At 35.6% G+C, this 23,788-nt stretch overlaps 1 protein-coding gene across 2 annotated transcripts; it reads right to left on the reverse strand.

The window, feature by feature from the left end:
- Nucleotides 1-251: 251 nt before the first annotated feature.
- LOC126829710 (beta-galactosidase-1-like protein 2) lies at nucleotides 252-22,514 on the reverse strand. Of its 2 annotated transcripts, none has more exons than XM_050559802.2 (19): nucleotides 22,399-22,514; nucleotides 19,193-19,572; nucleotides 18,372-18,440; nucleotides 17,314-17,409; nucleotides 16,497-16,605; nucleotides 15,591-15,683; nucleotides 15,201-15,282; nucleotides 14,353-14,505; nucleotides 13,695-13,832; nucleotides 12,343-12,435; nucleotides 11,381-11,431; nucleotides 11,148-11,203; nucleotides 10,354-10,503; nucleotides 8,958-9,035; nucleotides 8,615-8,705; nucleotides 7,926-8,013; nucleotides 5,707-5,821; nucleotides 3,504-3,620; nucleotides 252-2,863 (listed from the first exon to the last, which is right to left on the reverse strand). In XM_050559802.2, the coding sequence occupies exons 2-19, from the start codon at nucleotides 19,555-19,557 to the stop codon at nucleotides 2,780-2,782; spliced, it is 2,028 nt and encodes a 675-aa protein (XP_050415759.1). In that variant the 5' UTR covers nucleotides 19,558-19,572; nucleotides 22,399-22,514; the 3' UTR covers nucleotides 252-2,779. The 2 variants fall into 2 exon arrangements, with proteins under 2 accessions (XP_050415759.1, XP_050415760.1); XM_050559803.2 differs by having other exon boundaries at nucleotides 19,193-19,411; nucleotides 22,399-22,507.
- Between the last annotated feature and the right edge of the window lie 1,274 nt (nucleotides 22,515-23,788).

A 23,788-nucleotide genomic window follows, 5' to 3' on the forward strand; every position in this document is an offset into this window, starting at 1 on the left:
TATCCTTTTCAGGCTTAGAACTTTTCAGCCAACTCTTGTATATGTCCATCTTCATTAGTCTGTTTGGTGCACAGAAGTAGGATGTTAAACACCATTTTATTTCAATTTTTTTCTTATGATCAGCAGAAAATTCAAAATTAAAATAAGGTAAAGTCTGAAAGTGTTATAATCACTTGTCAGATCATCTGACAGAAGTAACAACAATATACCCCCAACACAAAATATTGAAATATAAAAAACAAGAAACTGTATTTATAAATTTTTTTTTTTAATTTCCATCCCATAAATATATACATTATTAAAGTAAAAAAAAACAATATGTAATTTCCCTCCTATCAATATATAAATACATTATTAAATTTCCATGTAATATATATATACATACAGAACTAACTACATACATAGATTATAAAAATAACAAGTATATGCAAGAAAGCTAACAAAAACATGGTAACAATAACAAAAATGAATCCTACTGTGTGTGCAGCAAATTCAAGAAAATTGTCCAAGTTGTTAATTTTGTAGAAGCAAAACCTTCTGGCCTACATATTAATAAGAAATTCCTTGAATTGAAAGGAATAAATTTGTAATCTTTGACAGACTATATAGCACTAATAAGAGACCTCATTGAGTTGTGTTAAAAGGCGATATTAAGATGTCAATGATTTTGTGACCAAAAGCGAAATTCTAAGCAGTAAACAAACTGACTTCTACTTGAAGTAACGATGTATTTATTATTTACTTATTTTTGGTAAAATATCAAATTTCTCAGTGCTTAATCTACGTTAAAATGTACTCAGTTTGATTATTTAACATTTAATTAAGAAAACAAAATCAAAATACGAACGCTAGATAATGTCCCGGCATGGATTCAATCGGATTTGGATTCAATTGGATTTAAAACAGACCTATCAATAAATTTCACGGAGAGTAAAATGGTGGCAGGGTTATTACTGGTACATATCGAGTAACATAGATCAATGAAATTTCAATTCTTCACATCTCTGTTGTAACTATTGAACTAAATTAAACTATTTCCCATTAGAGAGTCATCTTTTACAACATCGTAATTTGCAAGTGATTCCCATTGCTTAAAATTGTACATCAGGACTTTTAATTCAGTGTTAACTTATCAATTTGACAAACATTTTATCCAAAAAATGTAAATGCTTATCAGTGACTTTAATAGATATTATAATGTTGTTTTCCTGTACCGGGAAATACTTTATATTATTTTTTGTTTTCAGAAGAGGTTATTTAAAGAATAATAAAATACCAGTGTTAATACATTGTGATATTCATATTATCTAACTTTATACCTTGCTCAATAATATATCTAGAAAAACATTTTGTTGATAAAATGACACATCAACCCTTAATGTTCTGTCATCTATCACTAACTGCAATAATACATAAGATCAAACTTATTCATTACTTTATTTTCACCTACATCAAGGTTTTTAGATTGGATTATTATGGTTACCGGTATATAGAATGAATGGAATGAATGAAATGGAGTTTTATGGGACGTCAGCTCCAACCGGGCCATATTGTGCCAAACATATGGTGACCGGTATGAAGAATGTGAATAGGCCTACCTTTAATACTGGATTTCATTAACATATTAAAAACAACAATAAACAAAATATAACAAAATATGATACAAACATTCAACCTAATTAAAACCAGGTGTTATTTTTGTTCATGTATTCTGGTTGGTCACTTCATTAATACCTAATGGTGACGGCATATTGATACCTTGATCTTGATTCCATAACCAATCCAATGTCTTAATTATCAAAGCCTTTAAAACAGTTTGCAGAATTGTCTTTTTCAGAGGTTTAGATTAATCAGTTCATATGAATCGACCAACCACAATTTGAGCCTGACCAAAGATTTTCAAGTTTTTAAATCGACATGAAGTTGAGTGAAAAATAAGATGGTTGGTAAAACTTTAGTTAGATTGACAAACATTATTTCAAATGAATTGTTTGACATGTCTTTTTATGGCTCATTCACCTTAAGTTTTATAACCATTCATATCATAAATTTATGATTAATATAAGGCAGAAAAAAAAGCAATAAAATGAAAAATATTCAATAATTATACCCAATGAGTGTTATAAAAAAGCCTAATTTTTATGTCGCTTATATTTGAGCAGATATATAAATTTGAAAAAAGGGTGAGGGCATATAATTAGTGATTAACAGGTATTATAGGCCACAGCCCAAAGGAAACTATGCACTCTTTCATACCTGCTGTACCCGGGGACCCTCACCCTACTATCCATCTAAATAGTATGAAATAGTCTGCTAGCTAAAACTGTGACAATGTGAAAATGATATTTAATATAAATCAGATTTATTTACAAGAAACCAATCACATTCAATTGTTAAATAATTTGAAGGCATATTTATAAAGAAACACTCAGAATATAAACTATACTAGACAAATATTAATTAAATAAACCATTGTAAAGCTGACAATATTATTTGATAACAGTTGCTGTAAAAGCTCACAATCCCTCTAGCAATTTAAAAAATAAAACCAATATACATTTTTTCAACTACTTTTTTGAGTATTTTTTTATAATTAATCGTTTATTTTCTTATAAGATTTGTTTGAATGATTACACACTTAAATGGTTAACAAACTTAGTATCATAATTCAATTATAAACTACTGCAGTGAAAACGATTTCAGAGGGGATTTTAGATCAATTCAGTGTAACAACCTTCACCTTCAACTCACATTGACATGTCCTGGACACCCCACAAGATTAATTGGATTTAACAGGACCCAAATCATGCGTTGACTGGAAGATGATGTGACCCTGGCCATGATGCTGCTCAAATATAATAATCTGAAATAAATAAAGAGTAAAGACATTTATTAAATGGCAGGCTATCAAGAAACAAATGAAAAGGGAAAAACCAGATCGTCCAAAGGCAGTCATGTGGCAAGGGCACTAGAATGTTCAAATACCACCCACATGGGCCAATAAAATCTTCAGGATTTTTCATGTCCATTGTAAAGGTTAGTGCATGTGGGTTTAACAAGTAAAGTTTTGTTTAGATGTGACAAAAACTAAGGTTCACTCACATAGGCCTACAGTGTACTCATGTGATAGGACACTGAATTTTTACAGTTCAAATCCCAGCATTGGCAAAAAATGGGCAGAAATAACACAATCTGGGCAAAAAGCTCCTCTACAGCCCTACACAAGTGATCATAGAAATAAATGACAAGAGCACAGTGTGGACTCCACCCGACCGTAAACTCCATTCCTTTCAAAATATGATACCCTTTTTACGACCTTTATGTTATTTAGCAAATTTGATGAGAAAATGTAAATATATTGGCTTGTATAAAAGATAGTTCAGAACTATTATTATTTCTATGAACACATATGCATGAAGATTGCTGTGTGAAATGAGCAGACACTAACATAAACTTCAAATGGTCATAGCAAAAATTTTAAGGTCTTCATGTTATCTACTCACCTCATTTACACCCGATTTAAGAATTGGTCCAGGAACGTATAAAGTTTTCTGGGGACCAATATCCCAATACCTGCCTAAATTAAACCCATTTATAATCACTATTCCTTTCTTCCAACCCTAAAATAATAAATATAAACAGGGAATTATTTTCTCAAATATTTATATGTTGAACCCTCGTGGTTTGCTATTAGGCAAAGATTAGTGTATGGCTTGGGTCAGTACCTATTATTGAAGTAATGAACACAAGCTTTACAACACCTGCCTTTACAGCAGACAATAACGTCATCCAATCTGAGATCGTGAAACAAACACATGAAGGAAAACCAAAGAAAAGCAAACTTACAACATAATGGAAGAACAGAAAAGGAGATTAGAAAGGTTTGGACTACGAAGTGAGGTGGTTCTCGTAGCATAGTCATAGCGGAAAAGATGAGGTTGAACTAGAACAGTTCCAGTAAACTTGACATTGAACGAACCTTGAACCTTGCAACTCAACCATCACAGGTAGATATTTCAGTTGGAAAGCGTAAGACTTGGTATTCGCAATGTTATTTTCTATCAAGGAATCCGATAGGTTTAGAATTGTGTCCTAGACCAATTGAAATTAGTGACGAAAAACATAGAGTATTATGTGAAGGCCTTGAACAGATGTACAGAGTTAAAGCAAGATTGAGCCTCCAAATACACATGGGGCCAGTAAGGCCTCCAACAGTAAAACTCTGTGTATAAAAAAACCCCAACTAATCTCAACACAGCTTTCTACATAGACCTGTTGCTTGCTGTGGCACTAGAAATAATGACTTCAGTTGTACCAGATAAAATGTTGTGCATTAATAAGGTTGTAAATTATATTTTTAACTGTCTTCTCCGATACATCATTCTTCTTCTTGTGGGACTGAATGGCCATTTCCACCTAGTACTTCACAATTTTATATGATTTTATAGTTGTTGGAGCTGTCACATGTAATCTCAAGTATACTTACTCTTTCTACAACACATGGTGTCACTTCCCCATTGTGGTAATTCATATTTCGAGATATTCATAATTAGGAAATGAAATGCGATAAAATGGGGTTTAACATCCTACTGTTCTGCCCCTACTGGGCTAATGAAGACAGGCATACGTCATACAGTGTGCTATGAGGGAAATTTTGTCCGGGCAGCGGCACTATGGCCTACTCTTATGTCGAATTCCAACTGCCAAGGGATATTTTATGTGCACGCCAATGTATACACAGGTCCTCGGTTTTTCATTCCATCCTAACGACTAGACAGCTGTCCTTGTCAGGACCTCCGTTCCGCACCATCAACAGGGGGAAACCACGCCGGAAAATCCTGATGAACTTTCTCGGCCAATGCAGGGATCGAACACGCGACCTCCAGGCTAGCGGGCCAGCATCTTATACCCACTTAGCCACTTATAATTAGGAATCGGTCTTCATTAACCAAGTTGATGCAGAAAAGTAGGCCATTAAACCCAATTTCATCTCACAATGAGGAAGTGAAGTTTTTGGTACCTGATTTTCACTGTACCATATTCATAAGAGTGTCATTCATTGGGTGTAGTCAGTAAGAAAATAAAAACTGTTGTTTTAAGATTATTGATACAGTCAACCTCGCATAACTCAGATTCGTATAAGTCAGATCTTTGCTTAACTCAGATAAAATCGTTTGGACCCTTTCATCCTGCACGTTTTTATTATTAAATTTCTGCGATCAACTCGGATCAAAATGTTCGGTCCATTTGATCTAATTCCGGCTTTTTTCCTTTCCAAAGTCAGATCGGCAGTATGTTCAGAATTTCACTATCAGTTTCGTCTTGATGGTCTAAAACGTGGTTAGGTATTCCATGCATCAGCCTATCTGACTGCTGTACAAGACTACTCGCTCAAAAACGGAAGTTATCTACTCCCACCAAAACGGAAGTTATCTACTCGCACCAAAACGGAAGTTATCTACTTGCAGATACGAACAAAAGCTTGAAAAGTGTCTTTGAATCAATTATTATCCGGCTCTTGCAGTTTATTTCTAATCGAGCTAAGATGAATTTTGGTCTTTGGCTAATTCGGATCTTCGCTTAACTCGGTCAGTCCACTTAGTTCCTACTTATGCGAAGTTTATTGTATGTTGCGAATGCTTGGTAGCTGTTTGTTATAAGTCCCTCCCCAACTAGCTGAACACTTATAAAGGTTATAAAACTGACCATCATATTAAGGAATGTATCTGTTGGTTGACCGTTGATAACCATGCTAGTTTTATAAACAGCTGGACGACTAACTACTCCACCAAATTGTAACCATTTTGTACTTGATGATAACCTGTTTAAATATAATAACATACCAGCGGCTGCTAGGCAGGATACGCCCACATTTTCGAGAGATGGATAGAGAACAAGCTAAAAAGAAAGTGATTTTTCCTACAATCAAGGGCCATAATTCAGGAAATTACAATTCGATATGCGCAAATATTGAAAGGAACCAAGATCTTTGTGTTATAGACTTACATTTCAAGTTTCAACAACATCGGATAAAAATTGTGACCTCCATAGGATTCACAACCTTCATATACCATATTTTTACGCTATTTGAGAACGCTAAAAACGCGATTTTACGTACAATCAGGGGCCATAATTTAGGGAGTTACGGACCGATATGCGCGAATATCAAAAGGAACCGAGATCTTTGGGTTATAAACTTACATTTCAAGTTTCAACAACATTGGATAAAAATTGTGACCTCCATAGGATCCACAACCTTCATATACCATATTTTTATGCTATTTGAGAACGCTAAAAACGCGATTTTACGTACAATCAGGGGCCATAATTTAGGGAGTTACGGACCGATATGCGTGAATATCAAAAGGAACCGAGATCTTTGGGTTATAAACTTACATTTCAAGTTTCAACAAAATCAGATAAAAATTGTGACCTCTATAGGGTCCACAACCTTGATATACCATATTTTTACACTATATGAGAACGAACGGCGGCCATTTTGTCTGTCAATTTTGGGCCGATTTTCACGTAATTCGAACTCAGCCGTCCTTAGGGTGTAACAGTGATATAAAAATACGGTTTTTAAAATCGGATAAAAATTATGACCTCTATAGGGTCCACAAGCTAAAAACGCGATTTTTCGTACAATCAGGGGCCATAATTCAGGAAGTTACTGTCCGATATGCGCGAATATCGAAAGGAACCAAGATCTTTGGGTAATAAACTTATATTTCAAGTTTCAACAAAATCAGATTATAATTGTGACCTCCATAGGGTCCACAACCTTGATATACCATATTTTTATGCTATTTGAGAACGAACGGCGGCCCTTTTGTCTGTCAGTTTTGGGCCGGTTTTCACGAAATTCGAACTCAGCCGTCCTTAGGGTGTAACGGTGATATAATGATACGTTTTTTTAAATCGGATAAAAATTATGACCTCTATAGGGTCCACAAGCTAAAAACGTGATTTTTCGTACAATCAAGGGCCATAATTCAAGAAGTTACGGTCCGATATGCGCGAACATCGAAAGGAACCAAGATCTTTGTGTTATAAACTTACATTTCAAGTTTCAACAAAATCGGATAAAAATTGTGACCTCTATAGGGTCCACATGCTAAAAACGTGATTTTTCGTACAAACAGGGACCATAATCCATGAAGTTTCGATCCGATACATGCCAATATCGAAAGCAGCCGAGATCTTTTGGGGATAAACCTATATTTAAAGTTTCGTAAAAATCGGATAAGAATGGTGACCTGTAGAGTGTCCACAAACAATTGTGGACGGACGTCCGGACATACGGACGTCTGGACGGACAGGGGCGACGACAATATATGTCCACATGAAAATGTGGGCGTATAAAAATATCAGTGAATGCGGTGGGGGTGGGGGGGACCAACAATAAGCATTCACATAAATACTATCACCTTCCTGGTGGGGGGGCGTGGTGGCCGTATGTCTGGACGTCCGGACGGACAGGGGCGACGACAATATATGTCCACATGAAAATGTGGGCGTATAAAAATATCAGTGAATGCGGTGGGGTTTACTACAGGCGTGAGTGCGTGAGTCAAGAAAGTTCCACTGGATTTTTTGACGTGGTTTCTCCTTGTCAGCACTGCAGCACAGAGGACCTGGAAGAGACAGTGTCTAGTCGTTTGGATGGGACGAACAACTTGACAGTTGGGATTCGAAATAAGAACTAGCCATAATGCTGCTGCACAGGAAAAATTTTCCTCAAACACACAGTATGGCATGAGCTTGTCTGGGCTAATGAAGACGGGCATACACCATACAGTGTGCTATGAGGGTGTCAGTTGTGGACAATTAATGAAATTCTCAATTTTATTATACACTGTTGGACTTTCAAATCTTAATGAGATATTTCTGTAGGAAACGACAGGGTAGTACATCAAACAAACCTTTTAATGAAATCTTTATTAAAATCTAAAGGATATATTTTCCAGTCTTTTACAGGAAGTTCATTCAGAGTTACTGTTCCTGACAAGCCTGCAATATGAATAATTATAACCTTAAATTATCTGTTGGCTGAATGAAATAATAAACAGTATTTTTTATTTTATCTTCCACATACTCAGCTAATATTTTCAGCCCAGTTTTCAATATTTGGGTGTAATACATATGGAGCTGACAAGGGAAGTGTGTATTGTGTACAAATTGGTCGTAGTGCACATAAATATCACTTGACTGTTGTAATTTAGAAGATCTCCGTCCACAGTACACATCTTCTTGCACTGCATACATAATCATGCAAATGGAAATAAATAATATGTTAGTCTCAACAAGACCTTAGTAACTCCATTCTATTTCATTCCACTGAACCTAACTTCGCATTGTTTTAATATTTGAGGGAAGATACCCTTCTGTTTGAGAGAGAGAGAGAGAGAGAGAGAGATGGGTTTAACATCCGCTAACATATGGTACAATTTTATCACAATAGAACATCCATGAGATTGGGCAGATGACCCTTATCGAAAACCTTCCCCTTGACTCAATGACAGACCTTATGATCTAAAGCTCTTGTGCTAAGACCACATGACCATCCATTCCCCTATGAATTATGTAATACGAGTATAATACAAATACTAACCTTTTCTCTCTTCATTGAGTAAATTTGATCCTTGAGTGATATAATTAACTCTTCCTAGATTCTCCACCACTATATCTAATACATTTAGACTCTACAGATAAATAAAACATACATTAACACTAACAACTTCTTGATAAAATTTTCTTTATTTCTATGAAATGAAATGGGGTTTAACGTCCACTTTTCTGCACCCACTGGGCTAATGAAGAAAGCCTGAATTCCCACTTTTCATTTGGTTGTCACTATTTTGGAAGTTGCGAGATTTTAATTCCAGAATGTTCAATCGGGTAACATTCATTGAATGGGAGAGTACTCAGTGATTTAAACTGAAACCTGTATTTACCTGTGCTGTAGCTAGTCTGATAGATGCACTATTAGCATTAGGTTCTACAATTCCTACTTCTTCACTATTCAACAATACCTGCAGAATTAAAATAACATTCACATTACATAAACCACAATAAAACATACACAAAGTGTTTAATGTCTTACCTTTCTGCACAGCTGGGTAAAGGAAGATAGGCTTCGGACATGATGCGTGCTGTGAGGAAAATTTTGCATGGACACTAGCTAGCGCTACTCTTATTTTGATTAGCAATACTAGTATCAATGTTAATTGCTATACACGACCTCAGTTTTTTGTGTTATACGAACGACTATTCTCAATGTCCTGCATCACTGATGGAATATTTGTGGCCAACACTATAACCAAATCCAGAACCTTCTGGTTTGTGAGCCAGCATCATACTCTCCGATCCACTGTGGCTCCCATGGATCAAGTGACAATGTTAATAATTTTTCTAATTATACAGTAGAACTTGTATTAAGCAAGCACCCAAGGGAAATTTTAAAATGCTTGCTTAATGGAGGTGCTCTTTGACTAGAGTTATCCAATATTGCCCCAACCCCTACCACAAAAAATAAAGATATAGATTGCATATATTTTTTTATTCATGTAGTATAACAATAACAATACATGTACTTTTTATCGTTAATGTCTTCATTACCTGTCAACCTTTTCGTGCGCTTCTTGTGAGGTGATGAATTATTTTCAAAATCGGTTAGGAGCAGAACAGTAGGACGTTAAACTCCATTTCATTTATTTTCAAAATCGTCTAAAATTTCTGCCTTTCTTTTCAAAATGCCGTGAATTTGAGTATTTCCCACCCCAACTATTTTAGCGATTACACGACCACTTTTACCTTCATTTGATAACTGCATCACTTTGACACGTTCTTCAAGTAGGTGTAAAAACTTTACAAGGCATAGTAATATTAGACATATGGATAAACAATGTCTTATCAATTCAGACCCTTTCTTATATATCATCATTGGCTTGGATATGAATAGAATATTGATTAATGGTTAAAATTATCAGCTTGGGGTGTGAGTAAACTTGTTAATTAGTGATAGTTAGTTCAAGCCAAGCGAGTAAATCGTGTCAAAATTAGTGACAGTTCAGTCTCGTTCGCTCAAGCGAGAACGTGATTCTCCGTGATTCACTATGATGCGCTCGCTTAATGGATGAAATAGCATGATCTGGGGCTAATATAGAAGCCTGTTGCACCCGTTGAACAGGTGCGTGTTTAGTAGGGGTTAAAGTACTTAAAAATCGCTCGGGGGGGATTCTTTGGTGCTCGTTGAAGTAAGTGTTCGCTGATTAGGAGTGCACGCCCGAGCAAGTTCTACTGTAATACCAAAATTATTTTGTTAATATAAATGATTAAGTCATAGATTACCTGAGCTCTGTCCTTAATGGGCAAGGGTAAAACCAGATTACCTCCGCTGTTGATATTCTTCTGATAAACAATAAAACCATATGACTGTCCATAACCTGACTTTAATGTCAACATTTCCATTGGTAAAACATCAGGATTGTTAACACTTTCCTAGATACAATAACAACAACATTGTAAACAGTTTCCTAGATACAATAACAACAACATTGTAAACAGTTTCCAAGACACAATTACAACAACATTGTTAACACTTTACAACAGAAAATAACAGTGAAATAGAGAAATGGGGTTTAATGTCCACTCGACACAATCTAAGTCATTTGAACATACAGTTCAATTTTATTTCAATAATTCGCTTGCACATAGGGGTCTTTAGCTGTGGGAGGAAACCGGAGGACCCGGAGAAAACCCACGATGAAAAAATAACAACACTTAACACTTTCATACAGAAAGTAACAGCTTTATAATCGCTTTCTTACAGGAAACAAAATAACGTCATTGCTAAAACTTTCCTAAAGAAAATAACAACATTATTATTAACTTTCCTAGAGAAAATAGAAATAATGTTAACACTTTCCTACAGAAAACAACAACACTTTCCTGGAGAAAATAACATCATTGTTAACACTTTTCTTGAGAAAATTATAGCATGAAAGTCCAGCTTATTCCCCAAATCTCCCCTAATGTATCTTTAAAGTTGATTCTAGTATCCAGATATATTTGTTTAGAACGTATAAATATGTGAACCATCGCTTTTAATTAAATCTATACCACTGCCTATTGGCTATTTTTACCTCAACAAACTGAAGAACATCGGTCCATGGCAGGTAATTCAAAATCGTCACTTTTCCTGTAATAAATATATATATATGTAATATTAATCCACCAATCAGATTTGAGAGTACTTTTATTATGCATTACTTACAATGATAGTGTGTTGTGTGTGTTTTGTTTTCTAGGCTTTTGCTTATTCATATTTGGTGCAGTTCTCCAATACTTACTATTATATGTAAGTTATAATACTAACCATATGCTGCTTTAGGTATAGATGGTGGAGGCTCCGGCAGATTTGTTATTCCTGCAATTATATGGCCAGCAACATTAATCAATGTACATTTGATAATCAATATATAAATAATGCTGGTATGTGTGTGCTTTATTTAACAAATATAATCATTGCTAATAAAGATGGACACATGCTATGCAGTGTGCCATAAGAGAAATTTTGAATTTCAACTGTCAAGGGTTCTCTTATTCCAATGTGTAATCAGGACCTACATTTGAAAACAGACATACTTTCATATCTGATATCATTAAAATATATATAAATTTAATCTTGAAATACCACATAATATAATTATATGTTTTAATGTATACAAAGATAATTGTTGTGGAACAAGGAAATGCAACTGTTCTGCTTCAACTGGGCCAATGCCATACAGTGTGTGTTATGAGGGAAATTTTGATCGGAACAATGCTACTGCCTCCTCATATATCTAATTCTAACTGCCAAGGGTTCTTTTACGTACATGCCAATGTGTTCACAGGACCTCAGTTTTTTGTCCCATCCAAATGACTATGTTGTCCCTTTCCAGGCCCTCTGTCCTGCACCACTGACAAGGTTGAACCAGGCTGGAAAATCCAGATAAATTTTCTCGCCTAACTCCAGGATCAAACACAGGATCTCCAGGTTAACGAGCCAACATCTTACACACCAACCCAACACAGTTTCCTATTTTGGAAAAGCAATTTATTTACAATAAAACGGATAATAAAAGCAGCACAGCCAGCTAGATCTGTGAGGTCGTTGATTACGTCATTGTTGATGCAATTGTCATGTTTAGTGGACAATGAACTTAATCCTTCGGGCGATTAATTAAAGATGACATGTCAGCTCAATTAGTTGAATCTAACTATAAGCAGAGATTCAGCTTGTGAATAGTTTCAATACCCCAGACAAATTCTCTAGCTGTGGTTAGATAATATTACCTTGTGGCTTTAATACATATTGTAATATTAACTCTCTTGTTTTAATATATTTAGGAGTTACGTCCCCTGCTTCTGATATCGGAGCGTCGTAATCTGAAGATAAGAGAATAAAAACCAGAAATAATACAACTACTGTTTTGTGAGAATCTGACAAGGATCAGAATTTATATAGAAGCCTAATCTCTATTCTCTGGAACCTAAAATAGATGAAAATGGATGAGTTTTACATCATTTAAATATTCATCAGCCAATAAGAGGTTCCATTTCAAAACATTTCAGCAGTTAATAAGTTATGGAATACTTGAGAACACATTCCATTGACGTGTTGCTTGTCTTCCACAGTTGTCACATGCACAAATAATGCATGAAATAAAAATTTCTGGAGAAAATTTTTAATACATCTCCTGCTAATGCTTTTGATTTAGGCATTAATCATCCACAATCACCATCCCCGATCAAGTATCATTCATGATTAATATCCACAAATGCTGAATGGCTGTAGCAATTATACAAAAAGTCTCAATTGCTTTTTCAAATGCCTTAATTGCCATAGCAACAAAAATGACAAGGAGAGGATTATTGTAATGACAATATAATGCAGTGCATTATATACTCTTACAATATGTGACTTCTATGACTAGTTTATACATATTGTCGGCTCACATCAATGCGATTAAAATGTCCGACAATGCAGAAACCACGAGGTTAACACGAAGATTAAAATTATAATCGACTGATGAATAGTCCGACAAAGGGGAAACAATGGCGTCTGTTTAAGATTAGATTGATGAATTGTTCGACAAAGGATTAAGTCAGTCAATCAAGGCAGATTAAGTAGTTAATCAAGGTAGGTTTAGAGACCATATAACACGATAAATATGTTGATCACTTAATTACCTAATCAATCCAGCGTATTATCGACGATAATCTGGTTGAGTGGTAGTTATACACTCAGTAAACTATATTAATTTCGGAATTTTGAATATTATTCAACATGCCTTGATGTTCGATTGGGCATATTCCCGGTCGGACAATTTTGGGCGTTTGGAAAAAAGATTTGGACAAGTCCGGAATATACTGGCAAAATCCCATCACTGTAATGCACCCATATCAAAATGTGGTTAAAAACAAAGTCAAGGGTATCATTTTAAGTGTAAAAACTTACTTCCTCAGAGAACACAATTACTGGCCATGATCTTGTTTTTAACCACTAGTAACTACTGGTGTCACTGTATCATGTTTATTATTACTTGGATCTCATCAATATATATGTTATTCAAATGGTTTTGGATTCCTCTCTCTATATATCTATTTGGATTCACATCAAAATGTGGGCATATATAAAAACTTACCATAACTTGTGACATCAGCTTTATAAGAGCCAAAATTATTGGCACCAGCCATAAAACCAAAGTTTGTTCCACCATGATACATATAGAAGTTGATATTTATATTTTCTTTTAATAAACTACTAACAATGTTACCATGAACTGAAATACAGCAATAAAGGAAAAGATAGTATCGCCAAGCAACAAATATATATGCCCAACAGCTGCATCAGATGGTTGTCAGGGGAAATAACTATGTATAAAATTGATAGACAATTTGGAGTTTCAATACTAAGATTATACAAATTACAAACCCTCTACTACTAAACATCTCAACAATTCAAGCTTTTGTTGTCAATATATATCTTTGACATGTATTTCTCATCAATTTACATCTCTATTCTTTGTCTTTTGTAACAAAAAAATATATGATACAGAATGAAACCGGGTACCAGGTCTAACCACCACACCAAGTCACAGGCTGAATATGTGACCCCTCCTTGTTGAGTCTTGACACATTTCATATTTCTTTAGTTGCTTACTGATGACGATAATCTTTATTGGGTAGTAATAGTAACATAGAATTGTCTAGTCTAATTACAACAAGATCAGTCCAATTATACAATCTTATATCGTGTACAAAACAGAATAAATATTCCCAACAATAATACCCATTTCTTACACTCAACGGTTTCTGTATGATGTTCTGTACCCCAATGGTCAAACCATCCACTCCAATATTCCATTACCATTAATGGGTAATCAGGACTCCACTCTTTAATATCTTTAAAACTAGTGTCCGTCATTTCTTTAAAATTAACGGTTGGTAGCGCCACTAGAAAACAACATGGACAATAATCAGTAAATATAAAATTTAACTTTCCGACCACTATTAACTGCAGGTTAACGCGCTTTCACCACAAACTAGGTCATTTTAGGATTAACAAATACTTGAATAATTAGTTTGTGTATAGGGGTCTTTAGTAGTTGGAGGAAACCGGAGGACCTGGAGAAAACCGATGACATTGTGCTAGGGACCCAACAGCTACAAGCCTGGGATTGAAACAATGTCATTTGACTCAAAGAACAGACCTTATGATCTAAAGTGCACAGGTTATACTATTCTGCCATCTGACTATCATTTTCTCTCCTCTTCTGTTTATCTTGATGCTATTTAATATCTTCGCCTCGTCCATATTGGGGAATCATGGAATGGGGTTTAACGTTGCGTCACCATACTACTTTGGTTAATTTGAGTCTAACAAATGATGTTTTTATTTTTTAATTTCAATGAATACACGTGCAATGTCAGGGGGAGAATTTACCCTAGTCAGCAGAATTTTAGCGTATTCTTTATCAACTTACAACTGCCCAAGGTTTCTTTTATATGTACACAAGTTTGTACACACTATCCTTCTCAGTCTCCCCTGACAAGTGAAAATTGGGTTAGAAAATCTTGCTAACAAGAATTATAAATTAAGGTTTTGAAACATTAACGCTGTCACATCACAATCTGCAGTGTGTACATACCATGGTAAAATGGTGCTTGACTCTGCCCTTGTTCATTATCAGATGTGACCAGTAGTTCTTGGATACCATAGTGACGCAGAGTCTAAAACGCAATAATTAAAAAATTAAACTATGAAACTCTTTGAACTTTGTGCCAGATATATTTTAAAAATATCATAATTAATAATGTTTTAATCATGTAAGTATGAAGTTTTAACAATATAGAAGTCAATGTAGAGGCCACAATACAACAGCTTATTGAAATGTTCATCATGTTTAATTCGGTCAAGGACAGTCCCTCATGTATCGCCCATCATCGCAGGGTAGACCACTAAGGTCTCGTGTTAAGCCCCATGTGTAAATTAAAATTTTTGGATTCAGGATTAATTATTATTGAGATAAAAGACTAACTTCAGCTATGAACTTTAAATGTTCAACTTCTCTACTGTAAGAACCAAATTCATTCTCCACTTGTACAGCTATAATAGGTCCACCTTTCGAATACTGAAACATAAATACATGTAAATTGTTCTAAATAATGGTTTTAAATTGAATATATTGAGAAAATAGATTCTATTTCATGAGTACACCTCAGATGATATTGTACATGTTATGTTGTGTGTCAGATCGACAGGACCACAGGATTTATCCATTAATATTTGAATGAATTGACAGGCCAGTTGTAGGTCTATTATTTTGTACACAACTATACACGGTAAATGGTATAAAATAAACTGGACATTTTCTTTGGAACCTTCCCCTTTGTCAATTAAAATAAAATGGGGTTTAACATCCTACTTTTCTGCACTAACAGGACTAATGATTTATAAGAAATAAAATGGGGTTAAACATGTTATTTTTCTTTACCAACCAGACTGAAGGAGGCAGATATTTACCATACAGTGCACATTTCCATCTACTTTTATTTTAATTTTCAATTGTCGGGTGATCTTTATCATGTTCTGAATGGTATACACAATATCTCACTATATTTCTAACTGAAAACGAGAATCCAGGCTTGAAAATCCTGAGGACCTTTCTAGGCCACCACCGAGATTAAACCCTGAACCTTGTGTTTAGCGAGCCAGTCCCATAACCACCAATTCAAGCTACTATGGCTCTCCGCTGGCTGCCAACTAAACAATATAAAATTGCTAGGGAAAGAGTCATTTTGGTATATTCCTAAGAATAACCTTTGCGCAAACTAATCAGAAATTGTATTTAAATAATCCTTGGCGTGCATCTTAATTAGAAAGATAATCATTTTTTTTTTATCAATTCCATGATAATTAGCTCCCACTACTGAGTGTAAATTACCTGTAGGTCTTCCACCATTGGAAGCAATTTTCCAAAAAATCTTTTAACAGCAGCTTGATATGGTCCATAAGTTGATCGAACTTTCATAGCAGGATCTTTCAATAACCAGCTATATAAATAAAACATAAATCTTTCATCATATATGAAGGATTAAAACAGTCGGCTGAACTAACCAAAACACTACTTTTCAGCCTAGATAGAAAGACATGTGACTGTCTGCAGTACTAAAGGCTTATTTCAGAGGGGCATCCAATCAAAGAGTGTACTTAAAATTAAGTTTTTGAAATTTGAAATTATTGTTGTCAACATATTTTGTATAACAAATTTATTTCGGAGTACTAGGCCTTATACTTAGTCATATTAGAGGCATACAATCCAGGAGTTGTTTTCGAGCATCACCAAACCTCTGCATGACACTGCTTATTAATCAAATTAAGGTCTTTCGTTTTTCCATCTCAATCAAGCCCGTCAGAGCTGCAAGGAAGTGATGCAGTGTAAACATCCTGAACATTCATGTACTTTTGTGGTGTTTATACTTCAGACTTTTCTTGTGATATAATCTTTTCTTGTAATATTCTTTAGCAAATAACCCAAACTGAACAACAAACTGCGTGTTTCATTCAACCGCTTTTTTCAATATCAAATTTTCTACTCTATATAGTATTCTTTGAAGGGTGGGGTGGGGACAAAAAACCCAATCTGAACATCAAACAAAGACAAAATTAGAAGCAAAAATTTCAGAGATGAATAATGCTATACTGCTTATTTTGTCCCAATGAAATGTTCATCATCACTTGTTTAGAATATATATTATTACCTGGGCATTCCACCGAAATCCCACTCAGAGCAAATAAATGGACCTGGTCGGAAAATCACATACAATCCTATTTCTTGTGCTAATTCTATGTATTTCCTAGAAAAAAAAATCAAAACATGTTTTTATCTATGTTCTATTAAAAGGGCTTTGCTGGTCAAGGGGTCAGGTCAATAAACACTTGATTAGAATAACCAGGTGTCGATTCCATTCTTGAGCCAAGACGAATCTTCATGATTTTATAAGCACTGGCCATCACTTTATTCAGGGGTAGCGTTTTTGAGGCCCAAAAAGAAAGTGTGCCTTGTCCTTCGGATTGGGAGACAAAATATGGTCCACATGTGTACACATTGGGAGTTAGAAATTGAAGAACAGTACATTAAAACGCTACTGTCTCGGCAAACTTCTCCAACCTTGAACTGCATACCTAATCATAGGAATATACATGTATGTAACCATGTTTTTGTATTAAAATGGCAATAGAGACATTCAAAAAATCTTTTTTCATTCAACTTAAGAATTATTCAGCAGACAATCCTATTTTTCAGGGGAGTCATGGTGGCTAAGAGGGTAAGACGCTGGTTCACTAGCCTGGAGGTCGGGTGTTCGATCCCTGCATTGGCCGAGAAAGTTCATCCAGATTTTCAGGCGTGGTTCCCCCTTGTCAGTGATGCAGGAAAGAGGGCCTGACAAGTACATCTGTCTAGTCGTTCGAATGGGATGAAAAACTGAGATCCCATGTACACATTTGCATGCACGTAAAAGATCCTTTGACAGTTGGAATTCGATATAAGAGTAGGCCGTAGTGCCGCTGTCCAGGCAAAATTTCCCTCAAAGCAAACTGTATGACGTATGCCCGTCTTCATTAGCCCAGTTCAGAGCTAAACTCCAATTCATTTCCCTATTTTTCACATAAACCTATGCACTCAACCCCACCCAGACCGAGCATAAATTTCAGATTTGAATGTAATAACTAACTGAACTAAAACATATCTGACTGACTAAGACTGTGAATTAAGAGCCCTAATCTAATACCCTAAAATAGAAATCAAGTTTTATACCTGAGATTCAATATTCCCTCAAAATCAAACATGCCTGGTAGCGGCTCATGTACATTCCATGAAACATATCTGAAAATATAAAAAACATAAATATCTGGCAAGACGTAGTAGGAAAAAAATGGGACATATCAAAAAAGGAAGTGGCAGTAATATGGGTCAGTGGTAAATGAGCAAGCCATACTCACCAAGTCACAGACTAATCTACTAATGCTAGCTCGTCATGATTTAATTATGAAATGGGATCTTACTTTTCTGTAATAACTGGGCTATGAGGGAAATGTTGCCCAGACAGCAGCATTATCATCTACTCTTCACCGAAATCAACCTATCAAGCGTTCTTTTACGTGCACACCAACATATGTGACCTTGTTCTTTTTATCCCATCCAAACGACTAGTTGTTCCTTCTCAGGCCCTTCACACTGCAGTACTGATATGAGGGAATTATGCTGGAAAATCCTGAGGTATGTTCTCAGCCAACACAAGGATCAACCCCAGGACCTCCTGATTAGTGAGCAAGCAAATAATTGTGGCTTGTATAGACTTATTACTACTGAAAGCAAAATATATATCATACTTCTTCTTCTATTAATGTTTAATGTCCGCTTCCATCAAGTGTGATATCAAAGACAAGTTGCCTTAGTGCACACACAGGGGTCTTTGATGTGGCAGAAAATAGGAGTATCCGGAGTAAACCCACAAGTAAAGTCAAACCATGACTCGAAAACCAAAACCGCAAGCCAAAGGTGACTGGGCAACTAGAGCTCATAGCGTGACACACTAGACCACTAGGCCATCCCAACACCTGATATATCATACTCACGTTTCTAAAGTATTTAGACCACCGGCCTTCATCTTTAACATTCGATCTTTCCAATATTCCGGCACAACACGAAAATAATGCATAGCGCCACTTATAATCCATAATGGTTTACCATCCAATATAAAACGTCTGTTTTTAAAATGGAGTCCTTGACTACCGGTATGTATACCTTGGCTACCATCTATGATTGGTTTTGGTTCAGCCATATTTATGCTGTGACTGTAATAAAATCGTCGATATACAAACCATAATATGATAAAACCAATAACGACACCAAGTTTAGTTCTCGCAGATAATTTGCGATACATTATTCTTAAAGTTCTCAATGAAAAAAGTTCAGAGTTATTATGCCCCTTTACCATCATTTCTGTTACAGAAACCTGAAAAATAGAAGGATTTCACATTGTTTTTCATTTCAATCAAAATGTAAAGAGGTATTGTTATTAATTAACAAGAAAACATTTTGTAATTCATTTTGAACAAGATCACTTTTATTTCACCTAATTATCAAAAATACAGAGTCAAAGGGAGAGAAATGGAGTAATCAAGAGGTCTGGGGGTTGATCCTGGTGTTGGCCAAGAAAGTTCCCTGAGATTTTCCAGCATGATTTCAGCACGATAAAAAAACACTGGGTATAAAAGGCTCCACTGACAAAACAGGCTGTAGTAGTCAAGAAGTCAGGGTAGAATGTCAACTTAAATGTCCCAGGTTTGAATCCTGGCATGGGCCAAGAAGATCCTTTGGATTTTTCAAACCTGTTTCTCACTTGTCAATGACAGCACCTGCAGGGTTGACAAGGAAAGTGCAGTGTGTCTAGTTGTTCAGATGGTATGAGAAACCAGGGTTCACCCATATATTCACTACACACTGAGGTTGAGGTGCACATGAAAGAACCCCTGACGGTTGGAATTTAAGAAAGAGGATATGGAATCGCCACTGTCTGGGAAAATTTCTCCTTCCTAGCACTGCACACATGACCATAGAAAATATACACTGTATGTCAGTCTCAAAATCACTGAAATATTGTTTTGGCAAGATGTTAAACTTCATTCCTATCTTATCCTATCCATTGATACCATGGTTACATATATACCTTGACAAACCTACCTCATGATGAATTTTATTGTTAGTAGACATGCCACAAGGCTATTATAGATATGTATATAATAACATTCTAGATCAGTTAATATTTCATCTATTATAAACTATGAATAGACCTCTATATTCACCTGAAGTTGAATATCTATTCATCTAAAGGTAAAGCAACCCAGCGAACATAGATTATGTCTATAAATATTAGTAAGTGCAGAGAGACCGCACTACACCCTAACAATACACATGGGTATTAATATTAACATCCACTTGACACAAACTAGATCATTGTGGGTCTATGATTCAATTTTATTTCAATAAAAGGGGTCTTTCTCAGTGGAGGGAAACCAGAAGACCCAAACTAGGTCATTTCAGGACTAACATGATTCAATTTTAATTCAATAAAAGGGGTCTTTAGCAGTGAAGGGAAACCAGAGGACCTGGAGAAAACACCCAAAGTTGGACAGGCGAACCTACTTCAAGTACAAACTGGGAATTGAAACCACCTGATCACTTGACTCACAGATACAGATCACTACTCTTCTTGTTTCATCATTATGTTTCCACACAGACACAAAATGAATTTCTGTCACCAAATTTACCAGTTGAAGTTTCAGTGATACCACCACACCTGTAGCCAGCTGGCTGGGAGCAAGGCCCCCCTCCCCTCCCTAAAATGTTCACTGCCCCCTCGGCAGTGGATACCACTAAGACATAGCTAATAAGTATTCTATCTTTTTAGGATTGTTTACTTTAATACTTTGCAAATACTAGTGTTCAAACGTGGAAACCGAATTATGATGGATTTTTCCTTCTTTATGACCAACAATATTAGAGAGAGAGAGAGAGAGAGAGAGAGGGAAATGGGGTTTAACCTCCACTCTACACAAACTAGGTCGTTTCGGGACTAACGTATGGTTTAATTTTATTTCAATAATTTGCTTGCGTGTAGGGGTCTTTAGCAGTGGGAGGAAACTGGAGGACCTGGAGAAAACCCATGAGGTGGACAGGTGACCCTACTACCTGTCACGTACAAACAGGGAATCAAAACCACGCAAGTTGACTCAATGACAGGCCTTATGATATAAAGCGCACATGCTAACCATTCGGCCATCCACCCCCTCACCCCTGATTCAAAGGATAATTCTGATTATCAAGTAACATTTTTCTGGCATGATCAGCTTTTTGCACTTGATCAAACATATTGCATTTGATTGTTCAACACTGTTTGCATGCAATGATGATGTGCATATATATATATATGCAGTAACAGAGCATACAAACAGATGAGGTGATGTCAATCTTTTTCTACCTCACATAGCACAATTAAATATGTTAGTCTCAAAATGTGTCTATATTTTAGAGTTGATTTGAACAAATCTGAATAGAACAAATAGAAGAAAAGGGAGAGTGTTATCAGTTACATGCATAACATTTATTATGCATTTTCACTACAGCTACTATTTGTAATTTTTATTGTGCATTAGAAGATATGCATAATCTGACACACGTAGGCTGTGGTTTGCCACTGGGTACTTCTGTTAATTGGCGATATTCACTACATAGTTTATTTAGCTAACAACAGATTTATTCACATTTGAATTTGTATTTATATGCCAGCTTTGATTCTATTTTCTAAAAATATGATTATAGTATGTGCAGTATGTCCTGTCTGAGACTCTTGTTGCATTGTTTTTAGGTGATGTGTTTTATCTTCTTGCTTCTAAAGATGTTCATTCCATCATGGACCTTATATACAAACAGGACCGTAACTAGCTCAGAGCAAGGGGGGGGGGGGGGCGGAAAGTGTTCTTTGGGGTGCTATAAAATTGTCAGACAATGTATATCTAGGGGGGTTACGCGGTGTGTAGGGGTTCTCTCCCCACTGGCTTCGAGAAAAATTTTCAAAATTGGACTGCCGGAAACACTATTTCCTGCACTCTGGGCAGCCTCATCAATCGATGACGATGATTAATCATTGCAGCTATTATTGCATTAGTAAGTATATGTATGGTATTGGTAATGTATTTAGCTGTAGCCTACAGAAAAAATCTAAAAATCAATTAATAAGCTGTCATCTTTAAAAAATTATATCGTTTTCAGTTTTACTCACCACAAGTCTAAATATATATCTGTTTAAATCAAACTGGTAAAACTGTTCTTTAGTATCTTAAAAAAGTTCAAAAAACAACACTTGCAAACCTGCACAGACATAACAAGTGATAAAATGAAAGTAGCTAAAGGGAAATAACTTTAATAAATACTCCTGGGATCAGACCACCTAATAATATATTCGGTAGACTATTAGAGTCAATCTGTTTTACAGACGTAATGTGACATCCGTCTTTTATCTCTGTCCAAGATGACTGACCTTTAAAAGGTCAGACCGCTGTAGTTCTAAGGGTGACGTCACATCACGATGTTTACCAACAAAGCAAGATGGCGTCGATAACGCCAAAAAAGATTACTTCTGTGGCTTGTTTTTGTTGTTTTAAAACAAACACGAGCAGGCCAATCAGATTAGACGGTAAAAAATGTACTTCTGAAAGAATTCAGAGTAAACAAACAGAAAAAAACGTCAAATTGATGGTGTGATGGTCATACGTGCGGTGTTTACATCGAACGTAGTAATATGAACTGGTACGGGCAAAATTATATCGTTTTACCCATTTTACGCCTCCGCGTACTATTTTCTGTACCTATTTACGCTAAATATGTAATATTTTTTTATCAAGATATACTTCAAACACCTTTATTTATTTTTCTAATACTAAAAAAAAATGTTTCAGAATTTAATTTGTCGAAAGAAAAAAGTTAATATTTTGTAGTCATTAAGTCGCATCGATGTCATCCTTATCAGTGATTGTAGCGGCCAAGCGAATATTCACTGCGGATCAGTGTGTATTAGAGTAGAGAGAGAGAGAGAGAGAGAGAAATGGGGTTTAACGTCCACTCGACACAAACTAGGTCATTTCGGGACTAACATATGGTTTAATTTTATTTCAATAATTCGCTTGCGCGTAGGGGTCTTAAGCAGTGGGAGGAAACCGGAGGACCCGGAGAAAACCCACGAGGTTATTAGAGTAGAGATACAATTATTACAATACGACATCGCAAGAACTGTCTAACTTGGTCTCGCGTTCAGCCAATAAAAAACATGTTTTAATTTGGCAATAACGGTTTTCGCCCAATTAAGACTTATCAAAAGAAGATAGATCAGCAATATATCCAAGTCGGAACGAAATAAAGATCTAATTTCGTATTTAGCCAATAACAACGTTTTGGCAATAATATTTTAGCCAGTCAAAGTGGCCAAAATCAGACCTCAAAGAGATTAGATCACTAGTAAAGAAATGGCTAGATCAACAATATCCAAGTCGGAATAAAATAAAGATCTAATCTCAAGTAGTTTGTAGATTTATTTTATTTGAAGAGTTCTGTGTAGTCTCTTTTAAAAGCTCGCCATGTGAGAATACAAGCAGTCAATATCAATCTAAATTAAA

Source organism: Patella vulgata, chromosome 8, assembly GCF_932274485.2.
Source record: "Patella vulgata chromosome 8, xgPatVulg1.2, whole genome shotgun sequence".
In the NCBI taxonomy this organism is placed as follows: Eukaryota; Metazoa; Mollusca; class Gastropoda; family Patellidae; genus Patella; species Patella vulgata.